The 19,702-nt window shown below is 37.2% G+C and overlaps 1 protein-coding gene across 1 annotated transcript; it reads right to left on the reverse strand.

The window, feature by feature from the left end:
- Nucleotides 1-81: 81 nt before the first annotated feature.
- Nucleotides 82-18,630, reverse strand: TRPV3 (transient receptor potential cation channel subfamily V member 3). The gene is made up of 17 exons (XM_061363630.1): nucleotides 17,688-18,630; nucleotides 14,411-14,515; nucleotides 12,735-12,821; nucleotides 11,860-12,017; nucleotides 11,099-11,275; nucleotides 10,753-10,893; nucleotides 10,035-10,315; nucleotides 9,131-9,307; nucleotides 8,192-8,350; nucleotides 7,616-7,717; nucleotides 6,978-7,051; nucleotides 5,874-6,039; nucleotides 5,298-5,364; nucleotides 4,643-4,914; nucleotides 3,724-3,836; nucleotides 3,009-3,079; nucleotides 82-2,104 (listed from the first exon to the last, which is right to left on the reverse strand). Exons 1-17 carry the CDS (start codon nucleotides 17,804-17,806, stop codon nucleotides 2,010-2,012), a joined length of 2,364 nt encoding a protein of 787 aa, XP_061219614.1. The 5' UTR covers nucleotides 17,807-18,630; the 3' UTR covers nucleotides 82-2,009.
- Between the last annotated feature and the right edge of the window lie 1,072 nt (nucleotides 18,631-19,702).

Below are 19,702 nucleotides of genomic sequence, written 5' to 3' on the forward strand. Positions count from 1 at the left end.
TCTGCTTTAGTCATTATTCACAGGGTTCTTGATAACAGCCTGGAGATAGACAGTGTGTGTGACATGACAGGGCTCTGTGGCCACAAAAAGGGGTTTTCCTCAGCAAAGAACTTTTAGAAACAACCCCCCACCTTCTTCCTCAGTTTTATAACAACGTTTTGTACCTGGTCATTGGCACAGCACAGTGACTTCCTTTGTGTCTTCCCTGGTTTATGGCTACACCTTTGGTGTGACTTCAGCACAGTGCAGAGATACATCAACTTGTTTCTAGTGACAAGTCTATCCGTAGCAACGGGGAGCACAGCAGAAGCTAATTTATTCTGGTTCCTGAGTATATGTGAAGAGGTATTTTTTTTGGTACAAAAATTGGCACTCAAAAGAATCCAAATGGAACTGCACAGTCATAAGGGAATTGATACTCTTTGTTGGCAGTTCCAATGCAACATTAACCAGCAAAAATGAAAGATTCTAAGACCGGAGGAATTTTTCTTCTCATACTCACATACCCTACTGAGAAGGCCAGACAATGCTCACATATTATATTGGTCTACTGATGTCCTTCCTCTCAATTTCCTATGCCCTGTAAAAATGTAATTGAATTGAAGATTTCAATCTGGTCTCATCCATCCAGGCCATACGTGGTAGGAAACACAGGATGTGGCATCTTTAGATGACCAGTTGTGTAGCAAGAACCACGTTCACCATCCCTGCAAACGGCTTTGCACTATCCTTTCCACTGGAGAGTTCCCTCATGCTCTCTTCTGTGCTAAGAAAGTCTTTTGGGTCATTTTGCACACAGGCTTAGCTGTAAGAATCCAATGCAATTCTTATTATCATCCAAACGTCAACAGAATTCACCTGAGTCTTAACTAAACAGCACCTTTAAAACAGGCACCAAAAGAGTAGATATGATGAAAGCCCATGACACTGAAAACACAATACATTAATTGAAATTTAAAAGTACATTGAACAAATTTTTTATACATACGTACATAAATTAGAAAAGTAAAAACTAAACTAGGTCATGACAGGTAATGAAATAAAAACTCTTACAGAAATGCATTAGAGTCCTCTGAATAAAAAAATAACCAAACCGCAAAACTTCATAACTCTGCAATTGCATTTGACTTATTTTGCTCATTTTGGGAAGAAATACTGACTTCTGTATTGAGCCACTTCAGGAAAATAAGAAATTAATTTGCTTTTAAGCAAGAAGAACTTCCAGTATGATACCTTACTTTATGCAGCAAGATGCAACACCATGGAAAAGCCAAGTAGGAAAAGTAAAGAGCTTGTGACTGAACAAACTCAGAAATATTCACCATCATGAATTCCATTTCTGCCCCATTATTTTATGGGAAGGCATATATACATGGTCATAAAAAGCGGTGAACACCACGTTATACCCTAGGAACTATACACAGGAAAACAGATCAGGCAAAGCTAATGAGACCTGAAGAGGCCTTTCTCCAGCTTGTGAAATCAAGCCTCCAATAACACTGACAGTCAATACAAAAGCTTCAAATGTCTCCAGAACATTGTTATTCCAGAATAACATACTTCATTTAGTAGAGTTCAGAATTGAAATGCCTTTCTTTGCTCCACAACAAGAACTCAGATATTTTTCTTCTAGTATACAAGATGTTTCTCATGAGCTAGAGATTCCAAAATATAGCGGATTGGGATCATGATGATCTTAATTTTCCACAAAAGGAAGAAATATCTCACATTTGACCTTTTTTATCCAAGTAAACATCTTGAGCCAAGTTTGAGTAGTGTCACGCAAACTTGGACAGCAGTGTTTCCAAGAGGCTCAAAAATGAACCAGTGAAATACTATATTTGAGTTTATCTTAGCTGTCCTGATTAAATTCATTAGGGTCATCAGACCATGTCTCTAAAAGTCTGTGTTCCAGCTGGTTACAGCTGTCCAAAATATCAACAAAGCTTTCAGCATCCACTGCTGATGCTTTTAATCTTCCAAATGACCACATATCAAACACAGCACAGCTAAACAGACGTTTCAGGCAAATCATCCATTTCTTCAAATGTATTCAGGGTGGTTTTGCTATTAGTTCTTGAATTATCTTGACTTTTGCTTGGATCTGAAAAAAAATGCATTGTAAACAAACCAGGATATGGTAGAAACTGTATCTGCAAGATCAAAGTTTTGCACATCTATTTTTTTTTGTTAAAAAACATGCATTTATTTAAACAGCAAGTCATCAGTTTACTACCATATCTTCTACAGAAGGCTTTCTGTCAGCCCTTTTCATTACTACTGAGATCATGCTACTAAGCAGTATAAATGCTAATTGACTCAAGAGCCTTCAGAACTAGTCTCCCAGATCCTGATGCCTGCTGCCAGAAGGACATCTGACACCTCGAAGTTAGGTCATTTCTCTATTACACTTCCAACACTGTCAGCAGATGGGTATCTTGAATTTCCTGGTCAACACTCACTATTTGTCATTCAATACGTATCACAAAACATAAACATGAATGTTCTAGGGTTAAACCAGCAGACTATAGGATAGTTAAGTAGAAATCCTGGCAAATTTTGCAGTGCTATGTGTAACTATTTAAAGGACTAAATATACTTTATGGCAACCTTTTCAAAATATTTCCTCTCTCTTAAAAAGTTCTCTGAGCTTATCCCATTCAAATGCCATAACAGAATGTAAAATTTAGATCAAGCACACCTGTTTGGAGAAAAAGAAAGAAAGGGTGAAACCATCATGTTTTGGCACCAACATGTAAATAAGGAGTTTGTAAATAACCCTTTCTTCAAATATTTACCAGTAATTTAACACTCATACTATGTTAGCTCTGAGTTTTCCTAGCAATAAAGTGTGTTTGAATATCTGGATTCTGAGAGCTTCTATTTTTAAAGGTATAAAACTGTACCAAAGCACTTCTAAGGAAAAGAAAACGAAAACCAAGAAACAAAAAACTGACCAAAAACCAAACACAATTTCACAAATATGGTGTTATAAAATTCTGCAATACCTGTTGGCCCTGGATCTTCATTAATAAATGAAACATGGGTTTTCCACTCGGTCCATTTCACTTCATTTATCCTGTTATATTGTATATAAGTTGTGTTATTAGTATGCATTATCATCCAGCTACAGAGATGCACTTCCCCTTTATTTCTTTATTCCTTCTTGGGATTGTTCTTGACCATCAGCACTGGCTTTGCTAGTACTAAAAGGCTGAATGACTTTTGCAGTGCTATGTACTATATAAAGATGAGAATACTACAACTACTTTGTAATTTCACACATTATAAGCACAGTCTGGAAACTCACCTTAAATATTTAAGTATTTTTTGTAAACCAGCATAGTAATACATTCTTTAATATGGTAATCATCAGTTAGCAATCAATTTAAATATAGTCACTTTGAAGTGAACATTCAAAGGAGATGACAGCGACATTTACTGCAAGCAGACTTGATTAAAGTACATTAAAAAGATAGGAGGTTGAAAATCTGTTTTCTTAACCAAAAATTGTCTACATAAAAAATCCCCACAACCTAGAACACTTTTCCTTTGTTAAAACAATCAGTCACAAATGAAAAAAGGAACAACAAATTGGCTTTTTGTACACCTGGGGTAATAGGTAGAGATGTAGAAGTATTTTAAAGAGGCTTTTGAGAAGAAATAACCTTGAAGAAACATAAAAAGCAGAACTGATAGCACAGTATTCTAGCTTTGCTTTACCTTAAACACACCCTGGTGTCATTTTCAGCCACTTTACATCGTTCTCCAAGTTGGAATTTTTTCCTCAAACGTTTTGGTAAGAATTTTTCAAATTCCAAAATAGTTCTGGCTCTCTATTAACAATAAATATTAATAAGTATGGTTAACCATATTCAGAATTGACTGATTTCATAGCATAGATGGTTTTCAGACTCCATGTTTCATTATACCATTTCATTCTACCATCCAACACCGACTCCAACACCAAATGGTATGGAATGCCACTTACTGTTTGCAGTGTGCAAACAGGCAGTCCATAGTTAGGTCCACTGCAGAAGGCATACTCAGAGAATCAAGAAATCTCACTCATACTCAGAGAATCAAGAAATCTCACTCTAAACTTGGTGTTTAGGGTTTAATGCCAACACACCTTCATGCAACACCCTGCCACAGGAATATATAGAAGCTGTAGTGGATGCCACCCACCACAAAGCAACGCCAGTCCTCATTATGACTGTTATTGATGACAGCCTGGGACTCAGAGATGTCTAACTTTGATAAGAGACCAGGCTGGGATAAGGTATGAGGAACTGGAATGAACTCATGCATTGCTCAGACTCAAGGGCCGCAAGAGCAGAGCATGCTGAGTTACAGATCTCTGGGCAGATAATGGAACACACATTCCTAGTGACGTATCAAGGGGAATTAAAGTCATAAAGATATGTGAGTGCATGAGGTTGAAAATCTGAGCCATAAGATTATCTTTTAGTTGTTAATTCTGAAGTTATTATGATACCCTGATTATTTCCATTATTTGTACACATATGCAGATGGGATTATCAGTGTTAATACGTCACCCATTCTGAGAGTTATGATAGGTATAGCTCAAAAGATTTTAGCCCATTAATCCATACTTTCCTAAGCAAACTAATTCACAAACCTGAAGTTTCCAGATGTGCTCACTCTCTTTAGAAATATCTTCCACTGTTTCTCCCATTAAGGCAATCAGCATATTCAAGAGAAGAACAAAAGTCAACACAACATAAGTTATAAGGAGCAGAAGAAATAGTACAGGATACTTTGAATTTTGCTGGATCTCCAGATCACCCAGTCCTAGGGTGAGCTTAAAAAGATCCATCAGAACAGGTCCCAGACTGCTGTTGGAATGGCATTCATTGCCATCTTGGCAAGTTTCAATCAATGCAGCAAGAGCTGAGAAGAAAGCAGGAAAAGATTTTAATCACAATAATGTATTTTATGTATACATGGCATTCTACCCTAAAGAATTCAAAATCCACTGCATAATAAAGAGATAGAGCTGCCCAGCAACACACACAGCAGCAGCAGCTAGAAGACAGATTACCAGGAAGCAGAAAGAGCCCACATCCAAATGAAATTGCAGGCAATTGAGAAAGAGCCAAATTACTTATCTGTTCAGATAGTTTCTAGATAGTTTAAATCTCTAAAGTTGGCTTTTTAATATCCAGAAGAAACCCCAACATGAACTCTCATCATGACAATAGGGTTCTTATTCATAATAATGCTAAAATTTTTACTCACACAGAGCATCAGTGCTTTTCTCCAGTAATATTTACCTACGCCAAATCCCAGCAAAAACACGATATAGACAACTAAAAATTTTATCACATCATGCAGGATGACCTAAAAATTAAATTAAATATTGATTAGAAATGAAAACTGAGTACTAGTTTTATGCTTATTAATTCTGCAGGGATACAGGTGTCCTACACAATAAGGCATCAGATTGCTTTCAACTAAGCAAAGAAGTTGTAGCCTTAGTGAGAAACCCAGAAAAGATTTAGGTCTGATTCCTTTCATCTCATGACTGAGCCAGGTGTGTTGTCCATGGGTGACTAACTCTGTACAATGTTGGCATTACAGCATATGATGGTTAAATAGAACTGCATTAGCTGAAAAAACCCACAAGTTACATATGTATTTAATGCAATAAAATATTAATTTTAAGATATAAACTAGTTTCTGCCATTGAAATTTTAGAGGATATTCTGCTGAAATAATGTGTATAAACTGAAAATAAGACTTTTCAATATGAGCTAAAAAATACATCTAAATTGCCAAATAGGCTGCATTGGGATTGTATCATACCAAGTAAGGATTGTAACAAGATAGGTAGAAGAAAACAAACTTGCCTTTTGAATCATAACACTGTAAATACCCATGGACTGGAAACCTCTGGTGAAATAAAGCATATTAGCCCATCCCAGGGCCATTGCCAAAACAAGACACACGAGGTGTTCTTTGTAGGAAAACAAGTACAAAAAGACAGAGAAGATCACAAGCAAAGCTTGTATAAAACTGTTAAAAAACAAACACATGTATTTAAAAGGGAAATTACTAGCACAAAACCAACAACATAATGGAAAAATATGAAAACAAGACTTCTCTCCTTATGCTTAATTTGTAATTTCATCCTGCATTCTATTCTCCCCATCAACATTACCATTATATTTTAAGAACACAGTAAGGTGAGTACAGGTAGTATATTAACAGGATTACATTTATTAAAGATTACTTTTCAGTGAACTATTCTCCCAGAAATAGCTGGTCAGTGCAGATTTTGCTACAAGGACATTAAGAATTCTTAATAGTATTTTTGAAGCCATTTAATTCAAGCTTTAGATTAACAAATTGTTAGAATCATTACAGATTTTCTGTGAACAAGGAAGACACTTGTGGGTGTGATGTGCTGTGACAGGATGTAGCCCAGACTTTCAGCAGCACAAGATTGGTATTAGTGTAGTTGGAGGAAGAGGAAGAAAAGTAGAGTTAAGACACATCTTTTTATTGATCCTACAATTACATGCTAGAAATGAGACGGAATCATTTGTGCTTTATCTAGGCCTAGGTGATGGGATACTCCCATCAGTCAGATGAACCAGATTTACGCTATTTTCCCTTACAGAAGGAGTCAAAAGGAGTGTGAAATGATATCTGGTTTATTAACCAGGTTTCTTGGACACATTTCTGTATATACCGCTGTAAAGAGATACAGGAGAAGCTAAAAGTACTATTCTTTGGGGAAAAAATCCAGTCTGTACACATCAGCCCCCCAGTACTGTTACTGAGACATGCAACCATTAGTGTGTACTTCAGAAAAGCTGCTGGTAAGATTGCATATATCTCCCTAAAAACAGATAATCTAGGGAAAAAGTAAGCATCTGCTACTTCCTCTGCAACCAAGAGATAGATAAGCATTTTATAGATAGTATAAAATATGTGCATGACAGACTTACAACGCAAAGTGGAACCACGCATCAGAGAGAATTGACTGTAGGTCTGAAGGCCTAAGCAGAAAGATGGCTACACTCTATATAGACAGATATATAAAATACAGAAGCAGCAGTAAGAGAAAGCAGGCCTCAAAATTGAGTTTTCAAAATAATTTAAATTAGTGTTCTAAAAAAACGAGTCTACTGATAAAGACATTAAATCTTCCCAAATTAAAAATCTTTTATGGGTCTGTATCTTCAAAGTTTCCATTTCTGTCATCTCTGGCATAATTTAGCTGGCAGTTACTGGATTTAATTACTGACAGTATATGTCAAAAATTGTATTCTGGTATTTTTTTTTTTCCCCCATTACAAGTTCTAATTCACCAGTGTCCTTAAAGCCAGTAATTTGACAACATCAATGCTATACAAATATCAGATCTCTGTTTTGAGAGTTTGAAAGGAAAAGACCCTCATATTTGTTTCACAGGGCAACACAGTTATTCAAATATATAACCAGGGTCATTCTGTGTAAGCAATGTATTGTGCCAGAGACTTAAATTACATACAAGGATATTCCAAGCGTATCACCAATATCATCAGCAGCGTAGCATATTCATAAACTTAGGGAAGTCCTTTACCTATTTTGCTATGAGTCTTACCTCTTTTATGGCTAAAAATATTGCTCCTAACATAACCATCACCTGTCCCGATAACTGCAGCCATCCCACACCACGTGTTAAAGCTAGTGGGTAAGGTGGAGCCTGCAAGAGAAATCCAAAATGAATGAGTTCTGAACCTGAAAGGTAAAAGGCAAAGTAACAGGAAGCCTCACATATGTAGCTCTCTGGATACACAATTATCTTCCCTTTCAGTGAGAATTTTCTCCATAGTGGATTTACAGAATCAGTCCCCTAATGTGTTACCTGAAATAGCAGAAGTTTCTTTCTTAAAAGAAAAAACAAAATACCCTTTCCACCCTTTTAAAACTTAGCTACCTGTCTTTCTATTATGTATTTGTATTTTGGGTCACTTTCACAACATGAAAATGCGATTATCTCCTCTGTTCTGATCTTCTTCCCCCCTGATATGATAGAACCTGATCTCACTACAGCCAGATATTTGGTTATCTGCCTTTGGTTTATTTAACATTTCAAATATAATTCAGGAAATACCACTGTATTTTAAAATCAGTAAAATTTGGTGAGATTAAGTAGCTGTCAAGGCTAGCTACTCACCTCGTTTTCATTAGGCCTGTGGTAGGAAACCAACGTTAAAGTTACATTGTATAGGAAATAAAACCAGCATGACATAAAGAACATGTGCCGTGCAAACTTCTTCCATTTCATTCGCAGGAGTGAATTCAGAGGCTCCAAAGTCAGCATTTCATGACGGTTCTGTAAGGGAAAAGAAACAACCAACCAGTTAAGATTTAAACTTGCTGTCTGTAAGGAAACTGAGATCATTTCAGTCATGTATTTTGTGTATTTCAATCCGTATCTGTCCTTGCAGATCTAGAAGCACATCTATGTGCAAAGGTACATGTCAGAGTCTATCCTGACAAGATACAGTGGGACAACTTCAACTCATGCTGGGATAACCTGGAAAATGATTGACCTAAAACTGTAATCTGAACTTCTAGTCTTGCTTCCTATGGAAGTTTTAGGGCAGTATTTGAACTTAGCAATTGTAAAATTCTGGCTTTGAAAACCTAACATTCCTATATGCCTAAAATACATACCTGCTGGGTAAAGTTTATAACTTTAGACAGAGTATTCTCATAAAGTATTTGCTTGCCCTGTTCTCATGCAGTATCTTAGGCAGCTGCTAGCAGCCACACCATGATAAGAAGACACTACCTTTGATCTGATCAGCTGGACCATATTTATGTTCCTATGCAAGGCAAATTAATACTTCAAATGTAGAAAATCCCCAAACACCTAGCCCATGTGTTTCAGGAGCCGAAAGTATATTTGCTTACAGTTGACAATCTACAGCGGTGTAAAATTCATCTTTCTCCCAATATAAAAACTGAGAAACAATAATTACTGTTTAAGTAATTTAGTAATTCATTACTAATTAAGTAATTACTGTTTAATTAATTCAGTAATTCAGTACAGGCTAAGACATCTGAAATGTTAGAAAATAGAAAGACAGTTTAGAAACAGGTAACTTACACCAATATTTGTATTATAGACTATAATTTCCAATACTGAATTGTCTGCAGTGGTATCTAGTTCTGTCAGATCATAAAGAGAAGATTGAACAGGACCATAAGCCCAGTCTGTGAATTTTCTTGACAGGCTCCTGTTAGGCTTATCTCTTATCTCTCTGCTCAGGATGTATTTCAGAATCTAAAACATTAACAGAATCATTTGTAAGCAGATGCGTTCTTCACAGGAAAGGAGAAAGCACACACACATACTTGCCCAAACCCCCACCTTTCAACAAGCACATTTTCTAGAGCAGTGCAATTCAATGTATTTCTAATTCTGTTATTCAGCAAGTGGTGTTACAGATAACAGACCTCTAGGAAATTAATACAGTATTTTTAATGCCTCCAGATTTTCTGTCAGAAAAATTATTTTCACATTTTCCTAAAGGGTGAAAGCACAGTTTTCCATGTGTTCACATTTATAGCTTCCTTTAACTTAATAACTTTCTAAATTATCCCATTGTCAATTCATTACCACAATACAGTTGACCTAACAAGAGCCTAATTCTACAGCAGCCTAACAGCAGTTCTAGTGAGTTTTCTGAAATTACTCACAATTATTCAAAGACTATATAAGTGTAGTGCTGTAAAATAAGTCCAGAATTTGAGTTTCTGGACAACAGGAGGATTTTAAAGACTTTTTATATAGCACATGCATTTTGTACAGAGACGGGTTGTTAGAGGGAAACCCTGAAGGGTAGAAACAACATTGCAATAGAAGGATTTGCTTGTATTCTGAACAAATACTACAGATAAATCATACAGCATAAGCAGCATGGAAAATTACATGTAAGAGCACTAGTGTGTGAGTATAGTTGGCCTCGACTCCTATACTGTATTTCTCTTAGATGCGACTGAAATAATACCTCCAATTTCCCAGTTTTTGCAGCTAGTTGTAGTGGTGTCAAACCCTCCTTATTCCTTGTAGTTTCCAAATTTCTGGCTTTACTTTTCAACAAAATCATATCATACATTCTGATTACAAAGTCATTCTGGGTTTTAAAGTCCTCTGCCACAGTAACTAATGCATGGAGGATATTGTTTCCTCTGGAATCCTGAGAAGTAATATTAGTCCTCGTATTGTCCATTAGCAGTTGAATTATGTCGGGTTGATTGGTACATGCAGCTAATGCCAATGCAGTTTCACCTACAAAATTATAAAATGCAAGATGTGTTCATATTTTATTTCAGGCATTCAAATCATATTATAAAAGACTGACAGTGTTAAGCATCTTAATATATGCAAGTACATTTACATATAGATTGTATTGAATTTAGCTCTTGTTTTAGAAAAGCTTAAATTGCATGGAACGTTACCTGGATATAATCTCCAGAATCAAAGGTGTTACATTTTATTTGCCATTCAGCAGTTGCAATTTTTTTGTGTTTTACAAATATTTCTAAGTGTTTATAATACACCACACTCTGGCAAGTTTAGAAAAGGTGCTATGTCATTTTTATACCTTGGGATGCAAGTTCTAGATTTAGCTACAGTAATGATGCACACTTGCCTGTGTTCCACACTGTCTTAATTGTTTGGGTAGTCTTTCTTAACTTTTCCAGAGGTATCTCTTTTCCACTTACCAAAATAAAAGCCTTCATGTTTATGTTTGGGATTAAAGAAAATACCCTGGGCGTGAGCATTGACATCAGCACCTTTTTCTATTAGGCTCTGAGTTATTTCATATTGTCTTCTTTCAATGGCAATATTTAAGGCTGTCTGGCCTGAAACAACAAACACAGGTATTTAGCATTGAATCTCTTAAGCGCATTATCAAACATTAATGATGTTTCACAATGGGTATCACCAGTGATAATGGATAAAAGTTGTTTTAGGAATTTAAACCATCATTAGAATGCTTGAAGAAAACTTTACTTTATGGATGGTATATTTAACCATATACCTGAAACTGGTACCAGATGGCAATACCTTTATATGCCTCTTCTGTGTATGCTGCATTGATAAATCTCTCCAAAATACCATTTTCTTCTGCAAAGGATAGTAGCATATTCACTATCTCATTTGTGTTTTGGTTGATGTTCAGCAGAGCTTTCATCAGACAAGTTTTGCCAGTATCTGAAGCTGTGAATTTTTTCATCAGATAATCTACAAGAGTGAATTTTGAGATTATTTAAAGTGGATGAAAAATAATTCTAGTCTTATGTTTATTAGGGGTGAGACCTGAGAGATATGTATGAACATAAATTATTTGCCAAACAATTACTCCATCCTACTCATTTTGTATTCAAGCTATGTATACTTGGTGAGATGATGCAGTATAAGATGTGATACTAATTAATAAGGTAGCCAATGCACTTGGATTTTCTTTCAGATATCCCACTGCTATGCTAACTCCAGGCAGACCCAGAACTCTTATGTTCTTTGCCCATTCAGCCATGCTGACACATTGCAAGCCCTGTCTATACTGCAGTTTGGATAGAGACACCAGCTTTGAGTCTCATGCTGCAAAAGACTAGCTGTGGTATGGCTGTGGGCACATAGTGCAGATAGATTGTCCATCTGACATAAGGAGGAGATAAATACTCTCCAGTGTTGCCTCACAGGCAGCAAATGGGTGGCTGATCGAATATCTTAAACTTTCATTTTGAAATAGGAAATGTGACGTATGTTTCAGACTCCACACATTCCAGAAAAGCTAACAACCTTCTCCAGATAACTCCACAGCTCACCTGGCACAGTCATGTTCATACAGTTGTTTGATCGTTCCTTCAGCTCGGTGAGCAGACACTGCAGTTCTTCGATATTCCCCTCAGATACAGCCCGAAATATGTATTTTTTCAACTTCTTCCGGGCACTGGTCTGCTCAGGTCCCTGTGCTATGTTAGCACTGAATCATAAGAAATAATAATGGAATTGATGATTCAATTTACTGTGCTATATTCTCATTTCTACATAAGAAGAAAAAGAAACACAATTACTTGCCCCAGACTACATATACTTGCCCTGCTTCCATATATATCATGGCATGGATCTCTCAGGATGTTTCTGCAGATTGCTTATTTGCAGATAAGTGGCTGTTAAGAGGAGGTTTATAATAAAGATATACATTTGTCAAGTACTTTGTTTTGCATCTTTTCCCAGCTTATCCATTCTTCTAACAAAAAGGCTAAGAAATACTCTGCTTCTCTGATCCATCCACTCCACTGACTCACTGGCTGATACTGCACTCCAGCTGCACCCATCCCACTCACAGCAGAAGATAGTTTTTAACTTCACATCTTCTTAAACAACTTCTCTCATCATACATTATTCTGGAATAAGAGCGATTTAGTATTTTTCCCCCAGTCAGAAATACTCTCAGCTCATGCTTAACTCTATTTGGTGTTTAGGTCCTTTGTTGTCATCTAGAAAGCAGACATTATGTATGAAAAATCCTCATACTATATAGGAGATTTGAGAAAAGCTGAAGTTAGAGTTCATCATTTCAAAATCTAATTATTCAAGAATCAGAAATGCATGCACACATGCAAATAGGTAATATCTGCTTTATCATAGGCTTAATCCTCTGAAAATGTACTAAGAAATACTTCATGTCTCTACTCACCAACAGCTGTCTACATTAGGGCTATATTCAGTCGCATCATCCTGAAGGGACTGTGGAGAATCCATATCTTCCCCGTTTCCAGATGCACTATAGAAAACACAAAAACAAGTGCCAAGATAGGAAGGTACTGGAAGACCTGTTTTTTTTTTGGCAAATTGCATGAAGAATCAGTCAATACTAGAAAGCAGAATCTACAGTAAACCTGAAATCAGTCTAACTTGTGTTTCATAATTTCATCTCCCCTGTGAATTTTAAAGTGAGTGGTAAAAATGAAGAGGCCCACAGGATTTTATTATATTTTATGAAAGCAGCCTGTTGTTTTTTTTGGGGGGGGGTGGGTGTTTGTTTTTTTTTTTAATGATCATTGCTTTTTATGCATCATCCTAAATGCTTGAAGTTTTCTTTCCTTTTCACATGCTTAATTTGTCACCTGCCACAAACCAAGTGCTAAATCAGTAACAGTGCATGAGTAGAGAGCACACAATGAAAGTGTTTTACCTAAAGATTTACTATGCAGTACACTGTAGGCAACCCAAGAGTATTTTGCATCTGACATGAATGGAAGCTTCAGCTAAACGAAATCAAGGACTGGGCCCTAAATACATATTCAGTTAATAAATGTAACAGATTTCAGTGGTATTTGTATTTTGTAATTGTTGTACATAATTTCCAGACATCCCTAAAAGCAGATCTGACTTAAAAATTAATTTATTATAATTTTCCTTACTTGTATTTTTGTATTCTAGAAGGTTTAGATTTGATGAACTACCTCAGGTTAATAACTCAGGGAGCCTGAACTACTAGCTATTGACAAGAGAGATGTATGTATATTAACACAAGGACTAAACATTGCTCTGCAGATACTCCCTTCCCTTTGAAATAAAGTGGTAGCTCAGAGTCCATTCTTATTCAGTTTATCACTTCTCTGCAGAAAACCGTGAAGAATCTGGTGACAAAGTGTATGTGTGCCTTGTGCAGGTCTGTGTGTCTGAATGAGAGGAAGAAGTCTGGGTACCTCTCTTCTGAAATCAAAATAAGACTGTCAGCTAATTCCAAAAAGCTGACCAGACATCCATCAGACACACAAACATTTGGCCATTCTGGGCTTACGCTATATTTGATGCATATTCCCCTTATTCATAATTATTGGTTGTTAGTACCCCACACATATTTTAAAAAATTAAGTGCATTCTTCCCAGACATCATTTTTCTCCATTCAGCACGAATGTCTGCCTTTAAATATCTCAAACTCAGCATTTTCATGTTGTTTGATTGTCAATGAGCAATAGGGAGAGGATGTCAGCACACAGCTGGGAATAGGGTTTGCTAAAATAAGCTGTGGTCTTCATGCAGTAGAAAATACATGACTGGCTGCATGGAGTTCAACCTTACATATCATAAATAAGGTTAAGATATAAAAAAAGAAAAAAGACCAACAATTTTCACTTTATTCAATCTGAGGCCTGATTTATTCAGTGTAAACTACAGCAGCAGATAAAGTTAAATCACTTAGTAACAACGGACCTCAAATGGAGTTCTATCTTTGAAGTGACCAAAAGCTAAAAAGAGCCATGTGAAATTTTAGCTCTGAAGTCTAAGGAGAAATAAAGAATAGCTGCTGAAAAGAAAGCAGATATAACTGCAGTATGACTACTGCATATGCATCTATAACTTACCATGGACGAATATTTGAATCCATTGGTTTTGAAAACACAGGGGGAGATGTATTATTTGGAGTCGCATTGCTTTCAAAACCGTCAATCTCCAGAAAAAAGTGTGAACTGTAGAGCAGAGTGCATTTAAGAAAATATTAGTAAAGAAAGCAAGCTCAGTTTGTATTTTCTGGCATTATACCTAACAAGACACTGGAACAGAGGCTTACCTATTTTCCGTCGGAGGAATCCCAACCTCCCACGCTATGCCCAGCACTTTCATGCTGGCAGATGGGCAGAAGATCCCAAGATATTTTTAGAACACATGGCATCAGGTCCTGACATGCCTAAGCAGTTACCCCAGCAGCCTTAGAACAGCCTTGCACCCAACTTCTGTGAAAACCAGATATTTCTTGAACAGCCATACAGACACACACACAGATGCTTTTTAATCTGCTGCATTCTAGTTCCTGTTTCTCCAGCTGGGAGCCATCAGGATGGAGCATTTCAAACCCATCAGCAGTGATAATCATGAAGTCAGAAAGTTTGAAAGGTCACATGTTAAATGACATCAGGCATTTCCACCATCCAGGACTGAATGTGTAATCCTGACACTTAGTGCATGACATTTAACTATTTACAGGAAAAATAAAGTAAATTTTAAACAACAGAGAAAAGAGAATACAAGAAGAATAGATTTCACCCTTTAAAAGCCTAAAGAGTTGAGAGGCAAAATCAATGGCTTGGTATTACCAGATCTCATTAAAACATGGCTAAATTCACCAAAACCAGGAGTTTCAGCGGTGAATGCAGCAACTCCCACATGGCCTATTGTTCAGAAATGTCTTACTAAAATGTTCCAATAGTGCCCTGGAAAATGTTTCCAGTTCACCTACTATTTATGGTTCAGTCCATAGGGGATTTCTTTTTGTTTTTACCTGCATCTTTCCCAAAGAATCCCATTGAATTCAAGTACACATACTGATGCTAAAATGTAATATATTATTAGGACACTACTGAACAACCTGTTGAGGTCATACTATTTCAAGTAGATATAGTGGCCCTAGTTCATTGCATTTTCCAATGGTTTGGTGATCCAAGTGTTAATTCGCTGTGTGTAGTTGTTTAAAATTAACGACTTTTTAACATTTGAGATGTGCCTATGAATGTATTCTTAGCAGGAAGCAAGTAAAATGCCACTTCTGGTTAGCAAGACTGTGTCCCTGAAATTACCTAAGGAAGGGGTGCTCTTCAGAGCACAGGAAAAACCTAGACAGAAGCGGGACCATTGCCGTTCTTTGTGCCAAACCACTGTTGTTTCACTGGGGTCTGGATTTGGCAGAGACACTTAAGGAGGAGTGAAAATAAAAATGGTTTCATCCTGCTTTTTTGCATTCCCTCACCATGAAGTGCAAGAGCTGTCCTAATAGGCAAATATCTGTTGGAAGCTGCAGTGAACCTCCATAAAGCCAAAAGTGCCAAGCTCTAGGCTTTGCCGGACCTCTCACCTGCCCTTGGCTCAGCATGAGGAGAGGATGGTGTGCCACGAGCTGCTGTCTGAGAGCAGCTCCTGCTCTCCCAACAGTGTGTTTTGCTGAAGATTTTGGCATTCAAAAGATGTACAGCAGCTGTGATGTGGGCCCAGTTTTGGAGGCTGTCATTCCTACCCTATCCTGGCATGTGGGTTATCTGGGGATACCATGGGGGGAAAAAAACAACAAAGCCACCGTGCAAGGCAGGTAGACAATTGCTAACAAATACCAAAGTGCTTACGTGGCCGTGGTGCACACTCTTGGGAACACTGCCCACGGTCAGGCTCTGACAACATTGGTAGCACTCCTCCCACACTGCCTGTTGGTTTTCCTGTACTTAATTTTATACTGTTAGTCCATCCAAATACTTTCAAGAAGGGGAAGTTATTGTCTTCTGAGAAAGTGCATATTGGCAATACATTTTTTCAGGTGATAAATGCCACCCATGGAAGTGCAGTAGCTGCTTAGTGGCACAGTAGAAGGAAGTGCTTTGAGGCAACAGAATTACAGCAGCAGAGAAACATATAATTAGTAGAACACGTTAAACCTCTGCATTAAAATTCACGTGATCGTCATTCCTTATATGATAGGAATGTTGTGGGCCGCACCCTGAGCTCGTAGTTGAGAGATGGGAAAGGCCCCCAAGGTTACTGTTGCTGATGCCACAAAACTGAATCGAGATACGAGCTTCACTAATTGAGGGGTAGTGTTTGCCAGTATTTATTAGAAGTCCACAATCTCCCATGGAATGCCCCTGTATTGTGAGCTGCTCAGACACCTCACCTCCCTTTAATACAACCAAAGAGCTTCTCTATTTGAATTTAATGACAGAAAGACAAATTAGGCCACCCAGACAGGGGGTCTCATATAATTAATGACACCATTTCTGCGGAAAGTGATTCCCCTGGTTATTAAGAATCATAAATGTCAGAACAGCCACAATTGCCTAGGCCTTCAGAGTTTCAAAAAGTGCCACAATAGCTAGTAATTAGCTACAGAGTGAAAAGCTTATGAATGAAAATTCATCCTCACTCTACAGTAACCTAGTTAACTTCAATTCCACAGTATCAGGGATGAATTATTGCTTATATTTCCCCATTCATATTAAATACAAACTCTTAATCCTTTTATTAATTCTCTAGCATAAATTATGAATAAAAGTGAGTATTTTATAAAATAAAATGAAGATATCTTGTTAATCAGAGTTATGAAAAATGGAGTGAATTCAGGTTTTTGTCTGTGACAGGATTTTTCAAGCCTCCTGCTCTCCCAACTCTCATTTTCTTAATTCAGCTCTACCACTCCATAACCTGCCACATTTCCATGTGAGGCTAGGTTGGAAATGCTCCCTTTTTTCAGGCCAGCATCTGTTATATTAAACCTGCCATTTGATCACTCTACTGTCTCCTATTGAAACACCATAATTAGTCCAGACTCTCGTAAGCTTATACAGATATATAGAGTGGATGCCAAAAGCTCAGCTGAAATGAGACATTAACTTGAAAGACTGATCCATGAGCCTGATGTCTCTAGGACAGGGGTGAAATATTTGTCCCATTAGGGTAAAAAACATCCTATGTCTGCCTCACCAGGACACTTTTCCACTTCTGAACGGCACAAGCATACACATTTTTCTAGGCACCTTGGGTTCATCAGGTGTCTAATTCATACATACAGCATGAATAAAGATGTTAGTGGTATTTCAGTGCAATATCTACTAAAGGAGATAAACCAGAGAGTTTTAATGGTTTAGACTGAGTTAGTCTTACCTTTTCTTTGTGGGAGTGCTTTCAGTTGGCTTTTTCTCTTGCTGGTTTGAAGGGGGAATACCAGATGGATTTGTTTTCTTGCCCATTAGTGGAATAGTTTCGTTGTTATCTTTAATCATGTTTCTGCAGTAGACAGATTCACAGTTACTCAAGTCCTGTTCATTTAAAGAAAACACCAAAGGAAAGACCAGATTACCTATTTACAGTTTCTTCACATGTAAGCACACAAATCTTGATTTCCACACCCCTCCCAACCCCCCCAAGTTTTTCATTTTTCAGTTATTAAGCACATACACACCATTTTGTATCAAGGCTGGAGGGTTATATTCATCACTTCACTAAACTACAAGAGAAGTGCCACTAAAAGTGATACCATAAATCCAGGAATACCATACACTCAACCACATGCCTAAATTAAACTGAAGGGAGTCTGTCAATCACAATGACAGTATATGTTATTTGGAGAAACAAAAAGAGCACAATGACTTTCATAAGCAGACCTAAAGGTGGTGTATATTTACAGTTAATCTAAGTAGTCTGCTCTTATCCAAGAAAACTTCAGGGAAGTGGTAAACTCTAGGAAGGTCAATACAACAGGTACAATGCATGGAGGAAGGTTCCAGATGTGAAGGGTAGTGAACATAGAAAAAGCCCTGAAGCTGTTCACTGCACTAGAACAGTAGAAGCAACAGACAGTCTCTGAATACGATGCCTAGGCTGAGCTACTCAATCACATGGGTAACATCAAGGACTTGTGTCCTGCTGACATTTCTCTGCATTTCTTCAGGGAAAAAGAAAAAACAAAATCATGACTACTGGATGGGAACGCTCACCACCACACGACACAAAAGGATCTTAATGCATGATATCTGCTTATAAATACCTACAACATGAATTCTTTAAGTAATAGTGAATATCTGTCTTCCCGTTTCTCAATATAATACTCAAGGGCATAATTTTAAATCACCAAGGATCATTTGAAAGTGAGATGGTGAAACCAGGATACTTCGAGATTGAATATAAGAATAGTAAGTTTTACAAGGTCACAGACCCATGCCCAAGGAAATCAGGAGAGTGCTCTCCATACCCAAGGATAAATGATAAAAATCACTTGCCTGCATGTGTGAACAAAATGAACTACATGTTTTCCTTCTCCTACTTTAACTTTCCCTAATGTGACAAATGTACACACAAACTTTTCACTCCTGTGAGTCTCAATGTGCCTTGGCACTAGAATTTCTTCATTATGGGAATATCAAGATAGAGAAAGCAGATTGTGAAGCATTTCTGAAAGACATGGTACCTGGTGTGAGAGGAGAGAGGCATATCAAATACACCGATACTTCAGTGAAAATCTATTAATGCATCCACAGCAAATGTTTAAGTATGGAAAGTTTCTGATCCCAGGTACAGAAAACAGAATTCGCATGGCCCGAACACATTGGTGCAGCTCTCATTTCTTGTCACTAAATGGAATCAAAATCTGAAATACTGGGAAGTACTCCTTACCTTGAAAAGGTTGGCTTAAAAGACATGAAAAAGTAATTTTTATTGTATTTTCTACCATTGGTAGCTATGTTCACATTAGTACAACTCAAAATTTGCCTGATTTGGATGCATTTCCTATGAATTCATACCACAACTTTATCAGGAATAATTTATAAAAGGCAAATATGATTTACTTGGTACACTTGCATCCAAAACACACCGTAGCTTTCCCTGCAGTAAATACACAAAAGAACTAGCCTTGGATGTTATATATTTGAGGCAGGAAAAAGTGGTTTATCTATGCCTTTGAAAATGCAATTCATGTAGTCTTCAGATGCACGTTGTATCAGTGAATACACTGATAAACATTTAATCTTAACACATCTTAAACAAATGACTATTGTCTTGCTTAGTTTATAAATAATTCTGCTGTTCACTTCTTAACCAAGTACTTTAAGAATACACAGCAGTTTATGAGCAAAGACATTTCCCATCCAGAGGAAGAGACAAATGTCTCTTGACATCTA

This window comes from Neopsephotus bourkii, unplaced genomic scaffold (genome assembly GCF_033783945.1).
Source record: "Neopsephotus bourkii isolate Nb327-2 ecotype Australia unplaced genomic scaffold, CSIRO-AGI_Nbou_v1 NB_1154, whole genome shotgun sequence".
Taxonomy (NCBI): Eukaryota; Metazoa; Chordata; class Aves; order Psittaciformes; family Psittacidae; genus Neopsephotus; species Neopsephotus bourkii.